We start from the raw sequence: 27941 nt of genomic DNA, 5'->3' as shown, positions 1-27941 counted from the left end.
AGATCATTCACCTTTAATACATTTTGTGGCATACCTAGTACATGTTTAAAAACACATTTCATTACTATATTCCAAACCCCCGCCCCACAACCCTAAAATCAACACCTCAAAATGTTAGTTCTAAAAGTTACACATATATACATACAGCTTCAAAAAGGAGAAAGTTGCCTCGAGTTCCAGTTCCAGTAACAAAACACAGATGCATTTACTGAGATTAATGTGTAACGTCATTGATCTGAATCGCTGTAAGCCAAAGAAGTCTATTAAAATCAATACAAGATTTGTCACACTAAACACGTATTCAGTTATTAGAAGTCTTGTCTATTCACAATGAACTCCACATACCCTCTACTTTGTGAATATGAAGTGTTCTAATATATTTACACTCTGAAGTTTAAACCACAGTATATAAACCTCTTTAGAAGTTACAACAGTTCTGTTACATTTTCTATCTGAAATACTGCTTTGCAGTGTTCTTGCCTACATCTCGGTTGGGGGAAAATAAATGCTTTTTGCCAGTGTCATGCTGTACGTTCTCTGTACTGCTTTTGTGAATTTTACTCCACAACTTCAGCAGGTCAAGGCTCAACTTCCGGAAGTGCATTTTCAGATGTAGTGTCCTCCTGGGCTGGAGTGCTCTTAAGTGGGAACAGCTGAGGTGGCCTCAGGACCTATCAGGACTGCAATGGCCACTGGCACCTGCACCAAGCCCCTGCAGAAATGCAAAGTGCATCCCACCTCTTTGGTAGCTTTACAGCCATGATTTTAAGGCCAGTGATATTAGATCCATCTCACATAAGTGATGCTAAGAGACATCTTAAGTCTGTTGTCAATACAGGCCTTATTTAACAAATGGTCAGCTAGGGCAGTATAGCCTAATCATAGCCTATGTTTGTTTTCAGAGAGGGTTGGGGGTGGAAAGAAAGAAAGGGAAGAGACCACAATTAGACTAGGCTGCTTTTAACTACATTGCAAACCATTTAAGACTTTAAAAACGTGGCTGAGCACTGATGGGTTTTTTTCTAAAAATACTTATTTCTCACCAGTATTGTTAAGGTACCTTTAACATAAGCATAAACTCTAATAAGACAACACTGCTGTTTTTCTCTATACCTACACCAATATACACTTGGCCTTCAAGAACTCAAAACATCTGGGATATTCTGCATTTCCAGTGGGACCTTATGATCACCTGAATTTCTTCCTACTTTACTTTTCTCTACATGAGCTCCAAACTCTAAGCATCAGCTGTTTTGTCAGGGCCTACATTTGTCTTGCTCCACTTGAGCATTTTCAATGCTCTTTAAATCAGCTAAAGAAAGAGTTTCTAAATAAGTAACATGAGCCATGGATTTGAACATATCATCTTGGTACATCCCAAGAGTAAAGCAAAGAGCTAAGCCTCTGTTCTATATCTTCCATGAGAACAAGCACACAACTGCCCTGAGTCTGACCAGATACACACTGTCCTAAGGAAAGCAACCTCACAAGTTGCTAAGATTAAGAGAGAAACGTAGAAGAAGGTGAACAATTCTTTTGTTTTGTTTTCATTTGTACAAACAGATTAAAACAACTACAGTTGTCTATGCAAGACAACCTACCAACCTATGTCTTTCTCATGCAGAAAACAGATGCCATATTTGCTGAAAAATCTGGGTGGTCTCTTAAATGAAAAGGCGAATTACAAAAACTCCTGTAACTGGGCCACTAAACCAAAATGCTACCTTCATTCACTTGGATAAATTTCTTCAAGCTTCAGTCATACTACTTAACACGGACAGTAAACCAAAGCTTTGAGGCAGCCACATGCTTCTTGTCCCCTTTGACACAACAAATAGCCCACCTCAGTTAATTCTTTCTGATCCTCTCTATAAGGCTTTAGTCCCAGATGCATATTTATCTTAATGAGATCACCTACCTCCAGAGCAAGCTTCCCCCCCACCAGCTAAAAGAAGATATCCTGGGCACTCTCCACGTTCTAGCTGTATTGCTTCAGAGGGATATCTGTAGACTAAGTGAAACTTCTCTTCCACTGAATCCCCATCCCCTCCCAGACAAATTGCTGGAGCATTTACACACATTTTGTCGACATATCATTGTCACTTTAAGACAACACACATTTTCTTTTTGTCAAGCTCATAGGACTTCAGTTTGTATTTGTTTTGAATACATTTTAGAAATAAGTTGGAGAGATGTTTAAGTTGGAGACGTACTGAAAATTATTTTAGCAGCAGATACTATTGACATAGCATCTTTGTAGTTCTGCAGATCCCCTAACAAATGTTAGGGGAAGAACTTACTGTGTTACACCAAATAGAAGAAAAAACTCAGTCTCCAATTTCTTGGGCTAAAACATCCTGAATGAACTTCAATGTACGTTGGTACAGGAAAGCATCCTTCTTCTTTGGCTTACAAATATTTAGATGATTAACATCCACTGGAATAAGGTCTCCAATTCCTAACTCTGGGAAAGGAAAAAAAAAAAAAAGAGAAAGAAGAAAAAACTACCAAAGTTTGTAAGATCACCTAGACTGAAAAGCACATCTTGCATTAACAATTTATCTCTCAAAAGCAACTTCTCCTGTCTTCAGTGTAACTGTTTTGTCTTCATTATTTTTTGATGTGCTAAAAGCATCAATACACACTGTTATAGTCAGATAGAGCTATATATTGCTACAAAACTGACACTGGTAAACCACTAGGTCAGAGTTCTACTATCTTTACTGGAAATACACAAATGTACACTTCTCCATACAGACAACTTTGAAGAATCAAAACTTCATTTACCAGCACCTGACTGACAGCAAAGTCCTGACTGAAGTTTAAGCATTGACATGAAAATGGAGAGGGTTTAAATCCAGGGTATCCAGGTTTTCATCACCACTAATTGCCCATAATCCTTATAAAATACTTTGATATGAAGATTAAAAATGGGACTAGAATGAACCTGAAATATGCCACAAATCACTACACACATTTCCAGGGAAATGAAAAATTTACATTGCTTTATTGTAGAGTAAAAGTAATCCATTTTCAGCTACACATTTTGGTGCACACTACAGCATTTATTCTTTCCTGGCAGCTATCACTACCAGTGAAATTTCCAGTTAGGATGCTGTGACTGCCACGTTCCAGTTTATTATCTATTCACTCGACCTCCTGAGAAATCCTCCGTTTTGCTTGGAACTCTGTATCTTTAACCATGTAAAATAACATTAGAGCAGGATGAAGGTTTGCTTTCATGTGCCCAAGCATGCATGTAAGAAACAGTGAGCATACTGCTTGTCAGCCTGGGTTTTTAACAAAATGAGTGGCATGCCACTGAACCATCATGTATCCTCTAAAGGCTTTTGAGAGCTCACATGCTGCATTGTGTGTCATCTCTAAAAGAGAAGTATGCTACAAAATTATAAGTGCACAGTGCTTATTTGTGCACTCTGTTATCCAGCCCTCTTTTTCATTTTATTTTGTTAAATCAAAAAAAATGAATGCCCAGTTTTTCAGTCCTCATCAATAACATCGCGTCAGCAGCATTTTCCACACAATTGCTTCTTGAGAAGACATACTGAAAAAATACCACTAAATATTCACTCAGGAAAACAGGGATATATGGTCTGCCTTTTTCAGAGAAACTAACCTTGCATTTAACCTAGTGGATTTAGCTGGTGGAAAGCCTGATCTAAAAACCCAACAAAGTAACGGCTTCTGTTCAAGGCCTTACAGGTACCTTTGGCAGCACAGAAGAGCATTTTATTCAGGGAAAACCTGAAAATATCAGACTTAAAACAATTCCCTAAGTTGAACACCCGTAAACAAAGCAAGAGAAAGAACTGGCTGGTGCTCCCTTCTCCTACAAAAGGCAAAAAGATGGAGGGAACTTTTCAGGAGGCAAACTCTATTTCTTGAGTACCTGAGATATGGAAGATAAAGGACTCAACACTGAAAAACAGCTTTGTGACTTTTTCCTTCCATTAGCAGTTTGCTAATTTTCTTTCTTATTTTTTAAAGGAGGAAATAGCTGGAATTTGCGGGAGCTTCTGAAACACTATTCAGCCTACCTATACAAGGATAAACAACAGTTACTCATAATTACAAAGGAAGGGACTACAACAATGTAACATCAGACCAGGGACTACCTGCTTTTTTCAATAAGGAAGTGTTACTTGCATTTAAAAAAATCAAAACAAACAATTGCTATTCTAAGATGTAAATGTAGCTGCCTCTGATCTCAGCAGGGAGACTGTAGATTAAACTCAGCCAAAAGTTTAAACAAAAACCCCACAACATAACAGATGTATTTTTCTAGGTCTTTCTACCAAAGCATTTGTAATCCTTCCTCATTATCGATGCTTACATGAACATATACAAAATTAAATAAATTAAATAAATTAAATGGTTATTTGACTTACTTGCTGATTCCAGAGGTACAACATGCAGTTTTATCATGCTGCCTATATGTGTTGGTAAGGTTTCTGCAAAACTCAGCACTGAAAATTTCTTGTCTTTGGCAAAAGACAGGAAGTCGTCATTCAGCTCTTTAAGGGCAGGAGAATCTGAGAAAAAGCAACATAATTTTTGCAGTGTTATCGTGAACATAAGATTATAGCATTTGTCTTGCAAGACTGCATTCCTACAGAGATGTTTTGGAAAAATTAATACTGCATTAAAAGAAGTAGCATTTTGTTTGTAATCCCTTTTTCCTGCTATCATATGCAACAACTGTTTGTTTCTGTGTAGCGTGGAATTGTTTAGAAGATAAGAGCCTGAAGTCCAGCATATGTTGAGTTACTACATTCCTAAATGGCCCAAACTACTCTTCTATAAACTTTTTCTGACTCCCTTTTTTCCCCTTGACTCTACAATCAAATGAAACAGTTACTCAGAATTACTTACAGTAATTCAACACACAACCCAAAACATAAAAAAGGAGTTTGTTGTTTTTACATCCAGCTTTTTCTGACAGCACAATAAAAAAAAGCATCACGAACAGATTAGCATAGATCCCTGCTGTGAAATGGTAGCAAAGTGAGCGTACCCTTGCTGAGTTCTTTAACCTCCACAGACGGAAAGAGAAGATATCTGGCATTTATAGAATATTCAGCCAGCTGGGAACCATGGTGAGGTACGCTATAAAATATGATTCCTCTGGTGTTGTTTACAATTTTATCCATTTCTGGATTCTTGGAAGCATCCACCAGCATCTTTTTGACTAGAAGACCTGGCAACAGAAACTGAATTAATGCAGGGATTTAAATCACCGTGAAAATAATGATCATGCTATATTATCCATGAAACAACTAACCATATTCTTGCCTCAGTTGATTAGTTCTTAGTTTGTCAAATATGTTAGATTAAGTTGAAAAAACCCAAACCAAACCTGAGGAGGCATTAAAATAAAATGTCAATGAATGATGCAAATCCAATTTTGGTTTGCTTTAAGTGTTGATAATGACATTTACTATATGCCTGATCATGGAGAAAATTCTGCCTCTGGATTCCCATTTACATGAATTTCAACTCATTGATTTTGTGGTTTTAAATCAACACAGTAAAAACAAGCAGCAATAATAATCCTTCCAAAATGTATATGCTATTGAACGTAATGCATTGAGAAATTAGAAATCTATTTTCCATTTTTAGGTCTTTGCAAATTTTTTAGATAAACTATTCTGAATAATTGCATTTCAGACTGAATTTAGTTAACAGCTTATTCTGAACTATAACAACAAATAAATACTCTATATCAAACAGGCAATGTGCTTACCACCCATGCTATGTGATACCCACACCAGAGGTCTGTCTCCAATCCCAGCAGCTCTGAGCTTGTCGAGAAGTTCATTGCTCCTGTAAGCAATAGACTTCCTGCAAAGAAAAAACAAACACAAGCATGATGGAGCATGATATGTTAAAAGGCTATGTTAAAACAGAATGAATTTTCAGTGCTGCACATTTATGAAAGTGAGTTAGGTACATAAAACATTAATGACTTCATTATTGTTGCTACACTGAAAAATGCCAGAAACTTTTGTAAGGTTGGCTTCACAAGGACAACAGGAATTGAGCTAAATTCAGTTTCTTGATCTTGCCAGAAAGTTTTATTTTAATTTCACTCACCACTCATTTCCTTTAGCTTTAGTTCGACAAATCTCTTTATGGAATTTTAAATAGTTTCATTTACACATTGTAATAAAATTATGTTTTCATTTTATGACAGCATCATCAATGCATAATGAACTTTATCCCCTGAAGCAAGAATATACCTCATGTCTGACAAAAACATACTTGGCTAAACAACAGTCAAAATGTGGAGCAATGTACAGGAATTTAATAGCTAAGTGCATGATCAACCAATACATTAAAAAAAAAAATCACAGATAATGTCTGTTATACTTTCCAGACGATAATCTCCAAATGTTTTGTACTGGAATAGTACAAAAGCACAATAATCTCCACTTTATAAACTAAGAGACTGAGGTCTGGAAAGGATAAGCTACACATTAGAGGTTGAAAATGAATCTGTGGTACAACCAAACCAAAACCAATGCCAACTCCCAATCAAAGCTTGAAAGTGCAACATAGTCACTCCTTGCAGTGTAACAAGAATCATAGAAAGATGACCCTTGAATAATGAAAACATAAGGATGTTGGGGCAACCACTGTGCAAAGTAATTCACTTCATCTCTATTTGGTTCTCTGCATTCTCACTAGAAATTGCTTTTATAACACATATGAAAAGGATACCCAAATGTGTCCTCTCAGCCAAACAATAGGCTTTAGGATAGCCGAGAGACATAAAACCTCACTTTTGAAACAGTGAATGAGCCTATACACTTAGAGCAATCATAAGGTTGTAATTCTAATGCTACATCTTTGTTCCTGCTAGTTAAAAATACCTTCAGTATCTCTCATTTTTTATTAACTATATCAAATTATAAAATAATCAAATACTATGCTTGTGTGACCATAAATAGCAGGTAATGTAATTTTCCATTTTGTAACAAAAAACACATTATCTGAAAATAAATAAAGAAATATATGTTTAGTTCTTTTTCAAATTTTCTTCCATTACACTTACTCCAGATGGACAGAGGAAAAAAGTTCTCTTAGAATCATAGAATTGTTTAGGTTGGAAAAGACCCTTAAGATCATCAAGTCCAACCATTAACTTAACACTGCCAAGTCCACCACTACACCATGTCCCTAAGCGCCACCTCTACACATCTTCTAAATACCACCAGGGATGGTGCCCAACCACTTCCCTGGGCAGCTTGTTCCAAAGCTTGACAACCCTTTCAGTGAAGAAATTTTTCCTAATATCTGATCTAAACCTCCCCTGGCGCAACTTGAGGCCATTTCCTCTTGCTTATTACTTGGAAGAGGAGACCAACCCCCACCTCGCTACAACCTTTTTTCAGGCAGTTGTAAGGAGCAATAAGGTCTCCCCTCAGCCTCTTTTTCTCCGGACTAAACAACCCCAGTTACCTCAGCTTCTCCTCATAAGACTTGTGCTCCAGAGCCTTCACCAGCTTCGTTGCTCTTCTTTGGGTGCAAAACAAGGTACAAGGTCCCTCTACAAGGTCCAGTCTTCTTTGGACCTTGTAGAGGTAACCACCTACATGTTTTTTACTGTCATTGTTTTGCCTAATTTCAAATAGGCATTTTAACAGCCATGTCTTCCTTATTTTTTCCCTGCTTACACGCTTTAATGTAGTAATTGCATTGATCCTTCCTGTATCCATAGAGAGGAGGGAATGAAAAAGTACCAAGTTCCCAGTCTATTATACACATGCTCATTTTTCTTATCCCCTACACAAAACATAATCAATTTTCAGACTCTTAACCTATGAGCAGTCATGCACGTGCCTTCACTGAAGTACACAAGCTGAATCTACAGTACTCGTTACATGCTTAAGTATCTGCATAAGTGTTTGAAGGACTCAAATTAGGATCCGATTTAAAGATCATTGAACTTAATTACTAAGCTGTCCTGGTTTCAGCTGGGATGGAGTAAATTTTCTGCCTAGTAGGTGGTATAGTGTTCTGTTTTGGATTTAGTATGAGAATAAGGTTGATAACACACACTGATATTATTAGTTGTTGCTAAGTAGTGTTTAGACTAAGTCAAGTATTTTTCAGCTTCTCATGCCCAGGCAGCGAGTAGGCTGGAGGGGCACAAGAAGTTGGGAGGGGACACAGCCAGGACAGCTGACCCAAACTGGCCAAAGGAATATTCCATACCATGTGATGTCATGCCCAATATATAAACTGGGGGAATTGGCCTTGGGGGGGATTGTTGCTCAGGAATTAACTGGGCATTGGTCGGCAGGTGGTGAGCAATTGCATTGTGCATCACTTGTTTTGTATATTCCAATTCTTTTATTATTATTGTATTATTATTATTATTATTACTATTATCATCATCATTATTATTATTTTCTTCCTTTCTGTCCTGTTAAACTGTCTTTATCTCAACCCATGAGTTTTACTTTTTTTTTCCCCAATTGTCCCCCCATCCCACTGGGTGGGGGGGAGTGAGTGAGCAGCTGTGTGCTGCTTAGTTGCTGGCTGGGGTTAAACCATGACACAAGCCTAAAATCTGTTCAAGCCAAATAACCTTTACAGGCTCAAAGTATTTTTAATTTTTAGAAGGAACATGTTTGGAGGTAGCATTTTTCTCTGATGTGCCTACTTCATGGTCAGTAAAAACACAATTCCTCTGACGATGGCAATTACACTATCTGACCAAACCAGGTACAGTTGCTGTATTTTATCTATCAGACTTATATGAATCTTTTTCCAGGAATTAGCACTTGAATAAAACTATCTTCGTATCAGAAATAGTGTGGCCAGCAGGAGCAGGGAAGTGATCGTCGCCCTGTACTCAGCACTGGTGAGGCCGCACCTCAAGTACTGTGTTCAGTTTTGGGCTCCTCACTACAGGAAAGACATTGAGGTGCTGGAACGTGTCCAGAGAAGGGCAACCAAGTTGGTGAGGGGCCTGGAGCACAAGTCTTATGAGGAGAAGCTGAGGTAACTGGGGTTGTTTAGTCTGGAGGAAAGGAGGCTGAGGGGAGACCTTATTGCTCCCTACAACTACCTGAAAAGAGGTTGTAGCGAGGTGGGGGTTGGTCTCCTCTCCCAAGTAACAAGCAAGAGGAAATGGCCTCAAGTTGCGCCAGGGGAGGTTTAGATCAGATATTAGGAAAAATTTCTTCACCGAAAGGGTTGTCAAGCTTTGGAACAAGCTGCCCAGGGAAGTGGTTGGGCACCATCCCTGGAGGTATTTAGAAGACATGTAGATGTGGTGCTTAGGGACATGGTGTAGTGGTGGACTTGGCAGTGTTAGGTTAATGGTTGGACTCAATGATCTTAATTCTATGATTCTATGAAAATTATATCCTTCATTTTATCATGAGTATAAAGTCACAGTCCAGTGATTTTTTTTGCTGTGCTTATGAAGAATTATTGGGTAATTAAGTTTAAGAAACATTCCCCTTAAGATATAAAATTGATGTTATATTTATATCAACTAATAGCATAATTTAGTGTCTCCCCTAAACATGAAGCAGAACAGACTGTAAGAATTTAGAAAGTTGCCACAAATAATTACCTATGAGGCTAAAAACCTCAAGCATACCATGACTGTACCTACTGTTTTTCCGAACAATTTTCAAATGCAACAGGAAAAGTTAAATTCTCTGTTTCAAACTAGGTGATCCCAATGATCAGCTTTAGAGGTCTCCCTCCTGGCCCCCCTCCTAAGTGCAGACACTATATTTGTTACCTGTGAGCCTCAACAGGACATTTTGCTTTCCAGTCACTCAAATGGGTGTCATATTCCACAGATATGATTCTAAGGGCAGGACAGTCTGAAGCCAGCCATGTCTAAATTAAAGCAAAGCAAGACCAAAAGGAACTTATAATTGAAGTACTTAAACGCTTGCAAGCAATTTATCAGCAATGGAGCAAAGATGTTACTATGGGGACAATATCAAGCAAGATTTTTGCTCTTCAGTTAATCCCCAAATACATCTTACACCTAGACTATTATTCTTTTATTACATGCTGGCAAACTCTAGGTTGTTCCCCAGCCACGAAGTAGGCTAAGGATGGAGATGGATTACTAACTCGTGCGTTCCTGGCTCCCTCTCCTGGGTGAAACAAGAATTACTAAGATCACCAACAGAACTGATCGATTTAAGTTTTACAGAGATACTTTGGTGGTTACACCAGTATGAGTTGCTTGAAGCAGTAATTACTTATTTACCAACAATATTCAAGTAGCAATCTGCAGAAATTTAGGTACTCAGACACCTATGTAAGAAAAGGTACTTAATTTAAAAGGTAATTTTATGTATCTTTTTCTCAGCAGTAACATTCCATTAAAAAAAAAAAAAAAGCATGAGGAAAGCAGCCATTGCTGCCTCTTTCACTACCAGGAGAATAATGTTGCGAGCATTAAATTTAGCGGGGATTTTCCTTTGCAAGAATAATCTGTTCAAAATTTCAGCTTGCTAACAAAAATATATCAGGAACTTGGAAAGTGCTACTTGTGTAGCAGATTACAAGTCATTTGATTCAAAAAAGACAACTGCCAGGACAGTGTAGTTCTAGATACTCTGGACAGCTCTCATTAATGAGAAAACAGCACCCAAAAGTGAAAATGTTATTGTCTTTTTACCTTTGGCCAGCACTGGCTATAGTCCTCTTCCCCTTCTGAAGCCTTTTTATCCAAACGCCGGTCAATGTCTTGCTGTCGCCAGGTTTTAAATGCTGCCCCCAAAAGACCATGAACAAAAAGGATGTCTGCTCTGATGGGCTGACTGATACAAAAAAATAGGAATTTTTAAGAGATGCACGGTACATATTCTTTTAGCAAATTAAGTTTATACAGAACTTTTAACCTAAAGGATGCCAAAATGCTATTTTTAACACTATATGTGATTTCTTATCTTCTGGACAACATTTCATGATGTTTCAAAGAGGCTACTCAGATCAAGACAAAAAAACAGGGATCCACCCACGAAAGAGAGATATAAAAAGAGGTATGGAAAGTACCCACCTCACAAGTCATATTTTTCTATAATGAAAAACACCATTCTCTCCAGCTACTGTTAATGCAGCTCAGTAGTTCCAGATTTATCATCAAATTAGATCTTCACTGTAACCTGACTAACACCAATGAGCCAGGGAATAGTTGCTACTAAGTGACATAACCACATTGGAGACTGCTTCAGTCCAGATACACAATCACTACTAAAAGAAGCTAAAGCTGTATATTTACTGCATCTTAGGCCAACAGGTACTGCTGCCAGCAGAATAATTGCAAGGCACTGTATCCCAAGACAGCCAGTGCAAAGGTTAAATGGTTGCAATGCGTGCAAAGCAGTAATTCATCTCATGCCTTGTGTTTGGATTTCTCCATTGTAGTACAATAATACTCCTTTCATGGTTGTGGACTGCTCCAACCACTTCTGTTGCTCTCCTATTTGAGAGCCTAAATTCAGTCCTCTCAACTCACCAAAGAACAGGAGAAGCAGGTGACATCAGTACAGCAGCACTCTGACATCAACTCTTACAAAGTTTTGTAACTGAACAGTATAACAAGTAACTCAAAGTACAACATGTACAATATCTCCTTCTGCTTTACCTGCTACGATATTGTGGATGTAAAACATAAACACCATCTGGATACTTTTCTTTCACTGTGTCCCTGTCTAGATTAGCCAAAGCTCTGGATGCATGAGAAGACTGAATGACATGTGGGGATTTCATTACTTCAGCAAGTACAGAAACCCAACCTACATTGAAAAAATAAAGTAGCAGGTTAACTAATTAGAAACATCATCCAAACAAAAGAATTCAGAAACATCCTTCAAACTATACTTGTGAAATATATGTTAAAACTTAAGAATGATAACATCAAAACAAATTATTTCAATCCACTCTCTTTACCACAGGAAAGCCAATGCTAGGTAAGTGGAACCTCCAAAATTCAAAAATCCAGAGCACCAAGGAGGCAATGTATTTTACTACTGTGCAGCTTATGATCTGAAGGAGATCCCCTTCTCAGAGAAAAAGAAAGTGTATTAGCAGGTCAGTACAGTTGTCAGAGAGAGAACAGATCTGAAGTCTCTTTTTGCAGGTAAGATGCAAGAAAAAGAAATGTCCCAGGGAGAAAACGAAGCTTAAAGCATAAGACAGACATAGAAAACAACCCACAGGAGTAATGGCAGGTGGAAAAATTGATGTTTGCTGTGAGAGTACAACCATTTCTAATTTTAAAGTCCAGTGTGTGAAAAACTATTTAAGGAATTAAAATGTCCCTGCTATTCTAAAAACAGTATACTATTTATACCTAAGAAACAAGAGAATTAATGAAGGAAATCTTTGATACAATCCTCAATAAAATTTTAAGTCATAGCTACTTCAAGAAAAAACAGACACTTTATAATACCTTACCTAGGGTGTAATATATAGTTTCTTAGACATGGATGGGGATGTTTATAGACTACTGAGAAATGCAAGGAATATCTTTTATGCACACACATACACACACATACACATTTCTTTAAAATTCTGATAAATCTTGTTGCTGCTAGCAAGAGTGGCCTATAAATCACAATTACATTAAAGTCAAGTTCATAAATAAAACCTGGGAAGACTTTGAAGAGAGATTTTCAAATGGAGGCTGATTTGAAAAAGAAGAAACAATTTACTGCATGAGCATTATTTCAAAATCATGTACAATATATGTTGCTACTAGTATAGCCTGTAACTTGCTAATTCAAGATAGTTCACTGTGGACTGAGGAAAAGAATGAATTGACATGTGAGGTTTCTTTTAATACAGGTACCTTTGAGAACTGTAATTTTTTTTTTAAGAATTATGTATTTAAATTACACTTCTAACCAGAATATATGTTGACCACTGTGCAAGTTCTCCTTAAGAGGAACACTTTCTAAAATCTATTTTCAGTTCCCCAAATACAATGAAAGACTGCCAAGCCAGTCTGATTAAAACTAGCAAGGTCTCTGGTTTTGCATTTCTCTTAAATGAGCCAAGATGAATAGTCAAAATAGTGTTCAGAACGCTTCTGCCTCCAGATGCCCCATCACAGCTACTACACAGTGCATCATTGCTTTTCTTCCTCTTCCTGTGCCAGCAGTTTTTGCAAAGCAAAAGAACCTTAGAGGTTCTTTCTTCTTATGCACCATCCAGCAACAAAAGAGAAGTCTTATCAGCTCTTGACCAGCAGTATCCAACTGCTCATCTCTGGAGTCCAGTTCACTGTCTAAAATTCCATTTGTACTGACAGCTCTGCCCCTGGGAGCTGCTGACTCTTCTGTTACAATCTCTTCCTCTACACATATGGTTTTAGCAGTTATTGTAAGAATGTAAGATGATGCTAGAGCTCAGACCAATGGCCTTTGTACTCCAGCTGTCTTTCTCCAAAAGCGAGCAGTAATGGCAGTTGTGGAACAATAAAAACATAGAGCAATAAAAGGGCAAGTATATAGTGCTGATTCTCCACTACACCCTCTCAGTTTTCTGCAAGCAACTTGGCTTCTGTGTGTAGAGCTTTATAGTTTTTTCTTTCCATGAATTTGTCTAATCACTTTTTGAAGCTTTATAAGTCTTCAACAATCGCAATGTTTTGTGGCCAGTTTTAGTTTGGTCATGCACTGTGTGGAAAAAAAAAAATACATTTATTCGTTCTGCCTCTTGATAATTTCATGTACAAGAACCTTTGGTCTTGCATTACAAGAAACAGCAGATGACCATTCCCTCTCTGCCTTCTCTACGCCAGTGAGGTTTTTATAAATCCTTCGGTTGCTTTTTCCATACTAAGTGTCTTAGTCTAGTTATTTGTTCTTTATACAACAGCCATTCCAAATTTTTAATCACTCTCACAGTCTTTCCCTGTGCCTTTGCTACTTCTCCTTTTTGCAATAGGGAGATTAAAAAATGCACACTGTGTTTAAGAGGCCGACAGCAGCTTGGACATATACTACAGCATATGGATATTTTCTATTTTTCTTTCCTAATAAAACATTGGGAATTATTTATTTGATACACAACTTTCATTGTGATATTTAGGGGTATTAAAAAAGAGGCATCAGACCAAAGCTTAGCAGAAGTTACTAGCATAACATGAAACAAGGGAGGGCAAGAAGGCATGTTTCACTTTGTTCCAAAAGGTAAGGACTGCAAGCTGGTCTGTTCTTTTACGAGACTAAAACACAGTCAATAAAAAAAAAAAAAAAATTAATCTACAAGGTAGATGATCTGTAAGAGTAGGAAAGTAAAAAAATTTTTGCCATTAATGTGAACTGAACATCAACCAAGTCCAAATTTTCACCATCCATTGGACTTAGAACACCTCTGTAGCACTGACATATATTGGCTAGACGGCATACAGGAGTCTTTAATCAACACCAACTGTCTGTATTTTTTGTATTAAAAAAACCCAACAACACCTCCCCACCCCCAAATATAAAACTGACACCACTACCATGGTCCTTTGCAATTACAAAAGCACCAAATCATCTGAAAATTTTAGAATAGAAATCTGACATTCAGACTGCTGGTATTTGCTTTCCTCTTACCTGCACGTACTATGGATGAATGAAGACGTTCATCCAAAGCCATATTTCCAATAATGCGAATTATATTCCTTTGTATTTTTGCTGAATCTTTACGTAGCTGGTATATCCTCTGTAGTAGCTGAAGGCCTCCTTTAGCTTCAATTTTATCACAGTGAGAAGAAACCTAGCATTATACAGTAAATACAATAAGTAGATGTTCTGCAAAAGGTTCTTTGAGATGCTGTTAATTCACAAAGCAGGGAATTTTAAGGAGCCGATATAATGCAGAGCCCTTACTACACAGAAATTCTTATTAATCTAGAATTTATTATGCCATAGTTGAAAAGGAAGTAAATATTTTAATATGCTAAATGCATTATTTCTATGGATTGACAACCCCAAAGATGCTGAGTACCATCACTCTACTCTCCTCTGCATCTGAGGGAGATGAGATTGCTCTCCACTTGGCGTGATCAAATTTCAACTAAAGTTCAAGAGTCTGAACAGGACAATTGTCTGCATTTTTTAAAGCACTATCTCAACCAGAGCTACTTGTCTTCCTGTTTACCACCTAAAATGCAATCGTTATAATCCCTTCTCTTTGAAATGCAAAGGCATTTCTACATTCCAAATAGTACTGCTATCATTATTGATCTTAAGGGCAACAACAGATTCTAGTCCAAGCAGATGAATACGCACTAATTAGTTGTAGTGTCAACTACTGATATTGGCCAAATGCTTACGACTTGAACGTGTTGTCTACAGTGCTTAAAAATGTGTGGTAGTTATGGCCCTCAAGTCTGTGGCTTTCAACAAAGACAGACACACATTCGGAATGAGTACAGTCACAACTTGTTTAAACTGAAAACCTGGAATATAAAAAATTCTAGACTAAGTCAGAATTTCTATGTATATGGAAGACGTGAAAGGAATACTGGCAAAGTGCACTTTATCCATCCCTACTACCAATAACAATTTGGCATTCTCAACACTGTTGCTCAGTGTGCTTGGCTTCTGAGCAATTAAGTGCACACAGAAGAGTGCAGCAATAAGAAACAAGACGAATCACTGTTACAGTCTTCCATACTTTTCATCTGTGTCTGCAAAGAACAGACTGGTCCTGTGAAGATGCACTGTGTTAGCTGCATGCTGTGCAATATCCTGCCCAAAGGCAGTGACCCCTGAAAGAGGGCCTCTGTGAATAGCCAAGGTTTGCATTCCTTTCTGGCTTCTGATTATAGTGAATTCATGAAGCTACTCTGCTTTCTGGAAACCGGGCACTAGAGTTACATTAAGAGCTCTAAGAAGAGATTGCTTGTAAGCTTTCTGAGCTGAGGTACACCAACACAAATACATGCATACTTTGCACTGAGAATTTCGCATCATCAGTATCTCGCTTACTGAGAAGCTGTAGAATGGAAACACTAAGTGTTTCCTCATGATATCAATCTCCAATGACTTTGGGTGTCAGTGGGAGGTAGCCCTATACAGAAAAGGCATCCAGACTTCAGGCATTCTCTCCTGCTTTTCTGTATCAGAGCTGCCCTTTTACTTCCTGAAAGATACATACAGGTATACTACAGGGGAACTTATATGGGCTAATTAGAAACAATAACAGAATTTACATACAATTCCCATGAGAAAAAAAGAGTTTGTTATGCTGCCTTCCAATTCACACCAGTCTCAGTTGTCAGAATATCCTTACAGAAGGGGTGAGGGGTAGGAGACAAGGAAATGGCAACTCCTTCCCAATATATGAGAGAGCATTAGAAAGGAATGTTTATAAATGTAGCTTTTCAGTTATAGTTTAAAGGAAAAATTACCTTAGAATGCTGCACTAAAGCTTGCAAGCAAAAGAGTTCCACTGTCTCTGAAGGGATTTTACTCAACGTCTCACAATATGGAAGTCCATTTCCTCCAAAACACCACAAGCCTCCCTGAAATGAGAATCAGTTAAAAATTATACCACACTCCAAATGGCTACATAAAGTATTTCTAAACTAAAACATTAAGTGTGTAATGATCTGCAGAAATTGCTATAAAGAGTGCACAGCATGTATGCACTTTTCAAAATGTACGAATTACACAACAGTACACCATAAAAATATCTACTATTTTTAACTGAAAATATTAACTAGATTTTCAGACAGTAGTCTCCATAGTCTATTAACTTCAAACCATACAATAAAGGGGGAAAATGTAGGATTTTCATTTTATTAATGAATGTCGTCTTTTAAGATCATTTGCTTAAGCATAAAAAAGCAAGAATTGGACTGCATCTAGATTTCCATAGCTGCAAAAATGAGAAGAGGAGGAAAAAAGGTCTTAAACACATAGCACAGCATCTGAAGATCAGTCTCTCTCAATTACGTAGTAGGAAGACCAGCATAACCTCAATAAAAACCAGTTTTCCAGAACAGCATGATTATCAAAATGCCTCCATGTGTGGTATCTTACCAAAGCTCCCTTTGTAGCAAGAGCTCTGGCTATAAAAGCAATAAAGGAGTGATAGCGTAAAAATATTACACATAACTGTGTCATAGGAAATAAAGCGTTATTGCACTCTGAATCTCTAAACAAAGCCTGACTGGCATCATTATTAAAATATGACAGTCATTTTTATTATAGCATCTTACAAAAAATAATAATCACCCATTAAAAAAGTCACCACTTTTACAGAAAAAAATAAAATGCACAAGAGATTGTGGATGGCACTGGCATTACAATTATTATTTTTAAGCAATTACAGCACTTTAAATGATGTTCCTAAAGCCACTTAGGAAGTTGTTGGACAGAGTTGAAGAACTCCTAGTTTCCAAGTCCACAAACAGATCACTTGGCTCTTCCAATTCTGGTTTTGGCAACAGTGACCTGTTATAGGGATGCATTTCCGGGTGACAGAGTTTACTATTTAAGGTGTGCTAACAACTTACCAGTTTGCTAGTAAGACTTAACAGAGGTTTAATCATCTTAGCAGTAAAAGAACACTCAAACAACGGTAAGACAAAATGTGAAAAATCATTTTATGAGCACTGCAAGGGAAAGGAAATGTTCTGGACAAGACATTGAAATATCTGCTTTAAGAGAAGGCTTGTAAGTAAAGATATAATCTTTCACTAGACCAACTAGTACAGCTGGGAAAGATAAACAAGCTTTCAGGCAGACTGACTATATGTAGAAGAGATTTTACTTATGCTGTACGGTTACAAAGTCTCTGTATTTCTCTTCCTCTTATAATGCTCAAAAATACAGAAATAGGTTTGTATCTCTGAGCTCTGCAGGAACAAAGAACCCAAATAGCCCTATTCTGCAAGTGGGAACTCACCCTTTGTGCAGCCAGAGTCTGACTACTTTCACGTAAAGCAAGAGACGTGAAGTACTGGACACATGGATCAAGACCAGTCTGAGGTAAAGATACTAACAACAAGCGAAGTTCATCTTCTATGGGACAATCCTGTAAGAAATAAGCACAAATAGCTTTTAGTTCTGTTCAAAGCATGAAGCAAAACAGAGAAAAGAAAGATCTGAAATAATGGAATCTGCCATATTAATAAGGCCATAAAATACAAACCCTGCACTTGAGTGCACTGCAACTTCGGTTTAATAGTTACACCTGTAAAGACTTTGGAAACTGATAATTCTAAAACCACTAAGTGATGAAAAGCAAGCTCTAAACTTCATACTTTGGTGGCTTTATTCTAACAGGTCTGAAGGGCAGAAGAAAAACCACAGTTCCTCTCGGCACAGGAAACTTAAAAGTTCACCCCTAACTACACAGTAATTTTGGAGCTGCTCCATTAAAATGAACATAAAATTTAGTAGTAAAAAATACAGACATTTCTTTTAATCTTTTATCTTCAAAATATTCGTATAGATGTTAATTTAATAATCCAGGGTAGATGACAGGAAAATAGATTCAAAGTAATTTTATTTGCCCACAGTCATGGAACTTGTAGTTATTCTAGTCCTTGCCACAATCAGAGATAGAGACATATCTGATGTGCAGAGCAACACTTGCTGACACAATGATTTGTTTCAACTTCCTAAGCAGCAGATTGGGAACTCTTATCTTCAATCACCTAGCAATCATACTGCTGTAAAAATAAAGCATATACACAACCATATACTAGTATAACCTAGTTCTTCAGGACTGACAGGTACAGATTCACTGTCATGTAATGTTACAAAGATAAGAAAGCAAAAACTGAGAATATCACTACCAATCAATGCTGGTTTTCAGAGTTTTGTTGGTTAATATATACAGGTATTCTCTGACAGGGACTTCTGCCAGCATTCATTCTACTAGCATTACAAAAGACCTCTTATATTATCCTTTGTGTGCCAATTCTGTTTATTGAAGAAGCTGACATGATGACATGACTGCTCAAACCATCATATATATATATATATATACACACACACTTAAAAATTAACATAAAAACAAACCAGGGCCAAGTCTATCCAATACAGATTTGTTGGTACACAAAAGCTGGCAATAAAGAGGTGGGCCTACGGCAGAGCACTACACTAGCAGTGAGGATGCAAAGGCCTCCAGGAGTGCTCCCTATGTGTAGGATTCTGTCAGTATCAACAAGGCAATCTAGGATGACTTAATATAAGACTGCTTCACATTGCCTATTAGGTACAGACAGGCAGTGTCTGTATCAGACTGGTAACTGACTCAAACTTCACTGATAAATATGTAATGTGGACATACAGTCCAAGAAAAATAATTGATCAACACTCTCATTCTTATTTCTTTCCATCATGCCATTCACTAATGCAGATATACCCCAGGGGTATATCACTGTATTACAGTTTTGTATTTTGGTCTTAATTTTACTACTTGTTAGTTACTTTAGAAGAACTCCACTTTCGTACAGTTACCAACAACAAAAGCACTAAAAACAAACAACCAAGCAAAAATCATCGAATACCTACTTTTCATTTACTTACATTCTTTATTTTTGGCAATGGTGGTGGAGGCAGGAAAAAGCGAAGGTTGACATCTTTGGATCGAGCCAAACCTATAGCAGTCCTTTGATCACAGGTTTGGGCAACTGTACCATACTGATAATCTGTAGTACAAGAACTTCAGTGTTAGGGTTAAAACTAACCTTAAATATTTCATTTGGTTTTAAATGTAGTTTCTTATCTACTTTGTAAATATACTTGAAAAAAGAACCACCTCTGCAATCTACTTAAATAAGCTCTGATTTTGTAACCACAAATTCCAAAAGATAAAAATTGCAGATGTTAGACCAGCATTATACTGAGCTGAAATACGCCTGGGCGCTAATTGTTCATTATAGACCAGTTTGATAAAGGTCCTCAGATATAAGTTGAACACAAGCAAAACCAAATGTTCAGTGTTGCCACTGTGAAAGGAATACAAGGATTACAGACCCAAGCTTAATACCCTGGGCTTGAGTTAAAATTTGAAAAGCATCTTGCATACTTTTTTCTGCATACAGCATTAAAAACCGGAGCCTTAAATCCAAATGCTGCAAAGACATAGACACCTAATGTTAAATGATACAAAAGGCAATAAAATTGTTAACGTCACAAAATCAGGTGACCTTAGAAAAGGCAGGATAGCACCACAGTACAGTTTTAAACAGCCCTTTCTTACTGAAGATACAAGAGAGACTTTCAGTTACTCTACTGAAGGGAAACCAGATTTAAACAGTAACTACTATTCCCTTCCAAAACCTACCTACTTTATAGCTGGAGAAATTGAAAATTACGCTCTGAAATTAAGTGGCAAACTGAAGGAAAATAAACCAACAAACCTTAAAGTGGATCAATACTTTTTTCTATAAAAAATTGTTCCTATCCTTGTTACTGTTATACAATTCTAGAACAAAACTGACAAGCCATTTAAAATATACTTTTCACAGTCACAGATTGGCCATATTTTTTCTTTGGTGCAGATCACTTACAGCTGCAAATTGAAGTCACTGAAGCTGTGCTTTGGACAAGCGAAATACTGTATTTTACAGTAACAGGTGTGCTGAACAATTTGGTCCTAGCTGTGAAAAGTCAGCACATACTTTCAGTCTTAACCTTTCTTGGACTCAGTTTTGGAATAGCAGGTTAAAAAAAAGCCTGCTTCCCTCATGAGGTAGTTGGCAAGAATAATCACTATTTGTGAAACATCCAAATACTACAGCAATGAGCACTACAGAGAAAAGGAGATAACAAAAAGCAACTAGATTCCCGAGTACTGGCCTTCTTGTGCACTGAGAACCTGAGATCACCTGCTAACAGATAGTATTCGCCTACAAACACAAGACAGTTATATTAAATTAGTACACGAAGCTTCAATTTTGGTACATCCTAGGTTTCAAATATTTTCAAACGCAGCTTTTTAATGTAAATTGCTTGGGGAAATTAATTAGAATTTTAAAGAGGCAATCTGGAACAAGATAAATCCCATGGCACAGAATTGCACTGGAAGAGTGAAAGGTCCTCAACAGACTGGATACCAGAATAATGAGAGTCAAGATTAGGGTGTCACCTAGTTCACGTGGACAAATGATGAATGGGGGAGGAGGACACACATATACACACACCCCCTTTACTTCGGGTTTCAACGATATTTGCTGCTAGAGCAACAGGGAGAACTTATTACTACCAAATAACAGCTAGGATGGAAAATGGCTTACAAATAATGCTTGCACATACAAGTCCTCTACCTCTAGTTTGTCATTACTACCTTGCTATTACTACCTATCAGCTCCTAACTAATTTTTATTAACTTAACCATGGCCTTAAACTCACTCCTACAGAGCCTTATAAAAATCACTGCCAGAACTTGTGACTGTGTTAGCAGTCCCAACAGAAAAACCAAGAAACCAATGAACATGAACTGCTCTCCCACACCACAGCAGTGGTTGCAATTCTCTGGCAGGGAAACAGAGACCCACACTGCAGACACACACCCTGTATCAGGGTATTAAGGAAGAACAATTGCTTGAAATATAAATAACCCCCACGCACACATTTTAGACCAAATTACAGAATGTATTTACACTTCTTGCAGCTACTAGCTTTTTTTCACGTTGGCAGCAGAGTTGGAACAGCTAACTGAGACTTTGTCGCATTTCTGGGATGAATTAGGTTACATCAGCATACGTTACCATGCCAGTGACTATTGTTTGCCAGGTCTTGTACAGCCTGCAGTCGGACTTCTTTGTCTTCTGACTGACTTCTCTTTAAGAGAAGCCATAAGGCACATTCATGATCTTCTCCATCAAATGTACTGAATTGTTCTTTTACCAGGAAACAAATAAAACCAAAGTTACTATTAATGAGCATTTTAACAGTCACACTTCTATTTGTTGAGTAAAAAGATCTGTTTCTTTTAATATTTGAATATTAGTTGTTAACAATAATTTAAAGTGTAGTGTTTTAATATTAAATTAGTACAATACACAATGCCAGGATGACATCAGTAAAATGCTGATCCTTAAATTAATAGGATGGGTTTGATTCATTTTAGTGGCAGCAAGTTGATATTTCATATATACGTTACACACAAAACCCCCTAGCTGGCACTTACCAATCAGAATTGCCAGCTTCCAGCAGGAGCTAGAAACAATTAGCAAATCTTGCAGCTCTGACCTTGAACAATTAATTTCGTAGCATGGCAGTGGAGGTACATATTGTTATAATCATTTAAACAGACAGTTAAATGAGAATAGATAGTATGCCTCAGGAGCACAGTTTCTTACATGAATTGAAATTCTTATTTTAAATTACTCTAAAAAGCAGTGACACACTGTTACAAAAAGAGTGTGCTGCTTTCAGTTAATACTGGCAGTTCTGTGGAGAGCATAACATACTTGCCTAAAATGAAATTTTGAGACTATCTCATTTCCCAAATGCCTTTTGTACACAAAACTGGTATGAAATATTAACCTGGTATCTTAAGCTTCAAATTTCTTTTGAAACAGGAAAAAAAACCCAAACAACCCTCAAATCTCTTCTCAACCGTCACTTTCATTTACGTTAAGAAAAGGAATGTTTTTAACACATAGAAAATATACTAATATTCTATCTTAATACAGAAAATTATAAGTAATATTACCATTGTTTCAAACACAAAAGAACACGTTAAGTTTGTAAGGAAAATTATTTTACTTTCTAAAAGGCTTATATTTTACTATTCAAAAATAATAATCACAGATAAAGCCATGCCTTCAATACCTACCATTAAAAGGTCTCCGGAAAATTTTAGCTTCTGTTTCTAGAATTTTCCTCACTGCTTTATGGATTTCTTTTCTGGCGTGGTATGTGATCCCTACAAGAGTATTTTTAGATTACTAGAAGTCTGAAAGACAGTTCTCTCACATTATTTTTCATATATATATATATAAAATATACACACACATACACATATGGACATATATGTAGAGAATTCTCTCATACATAAAGAACTGTATGTATAGAACGATCTTAAAAAAACAGCCAGCAGCTTAAAATAAATTTGGTGACATTGTGAAGAATATTGGTTTTGTAACAGATCTCATGAAACATAACTTTCCTTACATAAGGGTGACTTCTAGAAACATTCTATTCTCATAAAACTCTATTTTTAGAACCCAAACAATTATGCATCTTACCTTGATAGTCACTTGGATTTACAGAAGTTGTACGTATGTATACATAGGATTTAAGTTTTTCTTGATGTATAGCTTGACTATCAATTTGCAGTAACTTCTTTAAGGACAGGACTTCATATGTAATGAATACAAAACCTCTAGATAAAAGAAAACTGCACATGAATATTAATTTAAAAATATTATAGCAAAAATACGATAACAATCACTTTAGTATACATCATCCAGATTTTACTGAATATATAATAGTCTGCATATTATTTTAATTGAGCAAAGCAGAGAAAAGACTTTAAAATACTGGAAGTAACAACTATCATAAAATATGCTTCAAAACTATATCCTACCATGTCTAAAGGTCTCCTAGTACTGTCACATTTTTTGAAAGATACGTGAATTGAAATTTTAACTGTATACATAAGTTACATATATGCTTGTCAGTTACAACTTACCCTAGTATAAGCGATCCAGTTACTTTTGCAATTTTTCCTTGAAAAGATGAAAAATTCATGTCAAACAAAGTTGTGTGCATCACCTCAATATAAACACAGTTAGCATTTGATTATGAGACAGTAAGAATGTCAGCCATTACGAGTAAGCTTTTTTAAACAACTTCTATTGCTCTCTGGCTTTCAGGAAATCATTACCTAAATTTACAAATGGAGAAAACATTACTTGGTTAGAATTTCCTGCTCTCCTAAGCAAGATGATACAACATGTATCCTGCCAGTGCTATCTACTTTTGAGTATTGCTACCTATTAATTACATTCATCGCTCAGCTGCAGGAATCAACAGTAAACTTTCTCTGCCTGTACCACTAGCATTCATGTGGAACTCTAGATTACAAGGATTTAACTTCTTCTTACATGGTGTGGATATTTCTTCAATGAATATTAATACATACAGGAGTACGCATGTTCTTTGAAAAGTCCTGCAGAGTATCCCTAAGAAAATATATGGGTTTTAAATGATTCCACTGAATCTAATTTATAAAGCAAACAGCTGAATAAACACATGCCACTTGCAACAATTTCCCTTTAAGTCTAATGATCCTGTCAGATTTGAGCTATTTTGCCTGGACAAAGTTGAGCTGATTATCTGGATGTAAGGATCTTGATACGGAGAAACTCTATTATTACCAGTAGCAGCAAACCCAACGAAACACATCTCACCTATCATGAATAATTTCTTTTCCTCAGCATGAATTGGGAGATTTGCCCCACAACCACTGCCACCAGGTTCTGTCTTTGCGAGACCATAAGAATTTTGCATGCAGACAAGAGGCAGCTACACGTTGAAGAAATAACTGGCAGAGAAGGTTGAAAAGGCAAAAAAAAATGCAATGCTTCCTGTAGAGCAGAAATGGAAATATCCTATCTTTTAATGCTCAAAAATAAACTTCTGTATAGAATGACAATTCTTACAATTCTGAAGGCACCAAAGAAAGCAGAGACTATGCAGGAAAGACTGCAGAACTAATATCAGTAAAGGAGGAAAAAACAACAGAAACATACTTTATTCAAACTTTATTCACGGTTTATGGATGTTGTTTCATGGCTGTAGAGGTTACAAAAAAAATCAGACACAAAATGGAGTTTAAGATAGTTTCATGAGATTGCACTGGCGGGGGGGGGCACCCTCATCTCATGTTCTAATCCCAGATAATCTGCTGGTGTCATGATACATATCACCATGCAAAGCAAGGTCAGAAGCAGACATCCACTTTAGGCAAATAAAAGCTTTTAATCACAAAGTATTCAGGGATTTAGATGTTTAATATCATTTAATTATGCATGGCATCATACCAACACAGATTTTTCCTTTTTATTAACACCTCAGATCAATACATATAGAGCTATACTTACTGATATCATTCCAGGGTAGGTGTGTTTTTGTGGCTGGACCAGAGGTTCCTATTTGTCTATAGCAAAATATACAGTAAGCAGCCACTGACATTCTGCGTATTAAAAAAAAAAAGAAAAAGTAATGATTGATTTGAGAATCACAGCGAAAAACTATAGCAGTTTTTTCCTGTCTTTTTACAGCAAAGGTCATGATAGCAAAGGTCATGATTTACAGCAAAGGTCACAATAAACCATATTTGTGTCATTTTACTCCATATAAAGTGCTCTAATTAAAGAAGTCTATAAACTCCTCAATTTAATAGGCTGCATTTCAATTACAAGTAAAGTTTAAAGCAGTTTTTCATACAATTGTGTTACTGTTGATTTTAGTGAGTACGTATCTCCAATTAATTTCTCTGCTTGCAAGTCTCCTTCCTACTTCTTAGTAACTCTGCCTTAAATACCACATATGGTCATATCTCCATCAAGACATTACTCAATATGACACGGGCTTTAATACAACTCAGTAACCAACTGCTTTTAAAGTTCACAATTGATTGTGTTAGCAAGTCTTTTATTTGCCTAACAAGGCTCCAAGAACTACTACATATTTTTGCCTTTAAATGGCAAATCCATCTAATACTTCAAGAACATAAAAACTCTACAGCTAAAAAAATAAGTAATGGTTCTAAAATGCTCTGACTCCATAAGCTCATGAAACTCATCGGCCATGCTTACAGGTAAAACATAGGGGATGCATCTCATTCTAGAAGAATTCTTACACATGTGAAAGAATGAAAACCTAGCCATAGCCATGAAGAAGAGAACCTTTTCTAAAATTAAGACCTTAGCAATTCAATGTTATGAAGACACAGAATACTGACAGACTAATTGCACTGTATTCACTGAATGCTGACATCAAACTAGAATTTTTTTTCCAGTCACAAACACATACAACGTATCTTAGAATTACCAAAGTTCTGAATGTACAAGCAATCCCGTGCGAGCATGAATCTTCTTGACAGTAATTGTCTCCATGAAAGTAGTATCCAAGTTCTTCAGAAATATGAAACGATTTACTCTTCTGACCTATCTATGATGCAAGGCATGAACTTTCCTGATTTTACAGGTAGGAAGATGAGTTAAGACAAGCATGCTGCAACTTCCTTACACATTCTAGATATTACCTTGCCTCTTTGAACAAGTGGGACTATTCAGGAGGGACCATAAAGAAGCCATGCTCTTTAGGCCACTGATCAAGGCTGTATCTTAACCTCTGCACAATGAGGTTCAAAGAAAATATAGTTACATTACTCAAGCACTGAAAACCAAGGCAATTTAGGCCAGGCAAAAGCACCAATTCCTGTTTCTACCACTCACATATATTTATTATTTTATGTACTAGCAAAATTTACTTTTATATAAGAAAAACTTACTTAAGTTAGGAAAATAAACAAATTGGCTTTGGCAACCCACGACAACAATCAAGTTCTGCATGTTACTTCTGCCAAAGACTTAATCTCAAGTCTTAGTAGACAGAACGTGAAGTATTTTTAGTACAAGAATTATGCCAAAATCCAGAAAGAATATCAAACATTTATAGCAACCACAAAACAAACAAATGTTTTTGCAGAAGTAACATGAAATTCATCTTTTATGATCTAGTGCCTGCATTGATACATCTACACTGGCTGAAACACCAAGTTAATCTGTTTAAACAGATTTTAAACCACACCACTCTTTCTCATATATTTATCAAATTATTATGTTGGAAACATAGACGTCCTTATTAAATGTCAAATTAAGTCTATATCACCACAATGACAATTAACTCAAAATGATAAAATGTCAGGTGTGTAGATCTTGATCAGTAAATCTGATCTTGAAATATGGGAGCCCCTGATATTCTCCTTGAATTGAAGGCAATCTCTACAGATCAAAAAAAAAGAGCTTATATTGCTTTTTATGTTAGCACCCAATTTCTCTAAACAAGGAGACTTTTTTCTTTCCTTCCATTAAGATGCCTTCCTCTTTTCCTGTTTCCCCCAAAGTTTTGATTTTTCCTTCTCTCTTGCTTGTGTTTGGGAGATTTTGGAAAAACATCAGCATTACCCCAGCACTGCCACAATCACAGCAGACAACTTTTTGGCTTCTGTCATTTCAGTATCGTGTTTATCCATTCACTTCAACAGAGTACACAACACTATGAAACACTTTAAAGACATTAACAATCAGTCCTCTGGAGACACCTCCCCCTCCTCCAAACACTCTGTCTAATTTATGGCAGTACCTTTACTATCTTTATTCACAGAACCACGGTACTCATATTTATTCTTCTACCCAGCCACAGTGTGTAACTGCAATAAACATGTAGTTCAGTGACAGCAGGTGCCACAATTCCCTGAATTCAAAACATGCACCTGCAAACCCAAGAAGCCAAAGCAAGTACCATTTCTTTGTTGCCAGGAACCCCTGTTCAGGTCTGAGAGCAAATATGCTTAGGTATACCCAAATATAATGCAAAAGGACGCGTTTTGCACCGTGTCACAGCTGGTTCAGGGAGCTCTGCAGTCTGCAACAAACTCCTGCACCGGCCCAAGCCGATGAGGCTGCATCGTGCCAACGTTTCTGTCACTACCCCAGCGTGGGGCAGGAACACTGCTGCCTTGCAACTAGGGCACATTTGAAAGAAAATACAATTTTAGGCAATGCAACATCCAAAGGCTAAGGAGCAAAGCGGGGATAACTCCGTGCCTCTTTCCAGAGGGGAAAAAGCCCATTTGTTACCTTTTCTGCGCTCACACGGAGCAGGCGAAGCCTAAGGCACCACTAATTTCTGGATGTTTTTCACAAGCGCGGGCTGCCCCGGGGTCTCCCCGCGCCCGGG

General features: G+C 37.0%; 1 protein-coding gene across 8 annotated transcripts in view; it reads right to left on the bottom strand.

The window, feature by feature from the left end:
- Nucleotides 1-88: 88 nt before the first annotated feature.
- Nucleotides 89-27941, bottom strand: part of SERAC1 (serine active site containing 1) — a 27999-nt gene continuing 146 nt past the window's right edge. The window contains exons 1-18 of one of the 8 annotated variants that reach the window (XM_010581839.1): nucleotides 25076-25163; nucleotides 24383-24497; nucleotides 23662-23698; nucleotides 23216-23367; nucleotides 22804-22893; nucleotides 21731-21862; nucleotides 19545-19666; nucleotides 17914-18042; nucleotides 16412-16525; nucleotides 14610-14772; nucleotides 11651-11801; nucleotides 10682-10823; nucleotides 9785-9885; nucleotides 5765-5862; nucleotides 5036-5218; nucleotides 4410-4553; nucleotides 2301-2464; nucleotides 89-243 (exon numbers count right to left, since the gene is read on the bottom strand). In XM_010581839.1, the coding sequence (XP_010580141.1) occupies nucleotides 2328-2464; nucleotides 4410-4553; nucleotides 5036-5218; nucleotides 5765-5862; nucleotides 9785-9885; nucleotides 10682-10823; nucleotides 11651-11801; nucleotides 14610-14772; nucleotides 16412-16525; nucleotides 17914-18042; nucleotides 19545-19666; nucleotides 21731-21862; nucleotides 22804-22893; nucleotides 23216-23367; nucleotides 23662-23698; nucleotides 24383-24497; nucleotides 25076-25084 (2019 nt within the window). In that variant the 5' untranslated portion in view covers nucleotides 25085-25163 and the 3' untranslated portion in view covers nucleotides 89-243; nucleotides 2301-2327. Of the gene's footprint in view, nucleotides 244-1936; nucleotides 2465-4409; nucleotides 4554-5035; nucleotides 5219-5764; nucleotides 5863-9784; nucleotides 9886-10681; nucleotides 10824-11650; nucleotides 11802-14609; nucleotides 14773-16411; nucleotides 16526-17913; nucleotides 18043-19544; nucleotides 19667-21730; nucleotides 21863-22803; nucleotides 22894-23215; nucleotides 23368-23661; nucleotides 23699-24382; nucleotides 24560-25075; nucleotides 25168-26027; nucleotides 26436-27841; nucleotides 27936-27941 lie in introns of those variants that run through there. The other 7 variants (XM_010581843.1, XM_010581844.1, XM_010581838.1 and 4 more) reach the window with 7 other exon arrangements.

Source organism: Haliaeetus leucocephalus, unplaced genomic scaffold (genome assembly GCF_000737465.1).
Source record: "Haliaeetus leucocephalus isolate CR32 unplaced genomic scaffold, Haliaeetus_leucocephalus-4.0 Scaffold819, whole genome shotgun sequence".
Classification (NCBI taxonomy): domain Eukaryota; kingdom Metazoa; phylum Chordata; class Aves; order Accipitriformes; family Accipitridae; genus Haliaeetus; species Haliaeetus leucocephalus.
The sequence above is the reverse complement of the archived record's forward strand: the minus strand, read 5'-3'. Positions and strand labels throughout refer to the sequence as shown.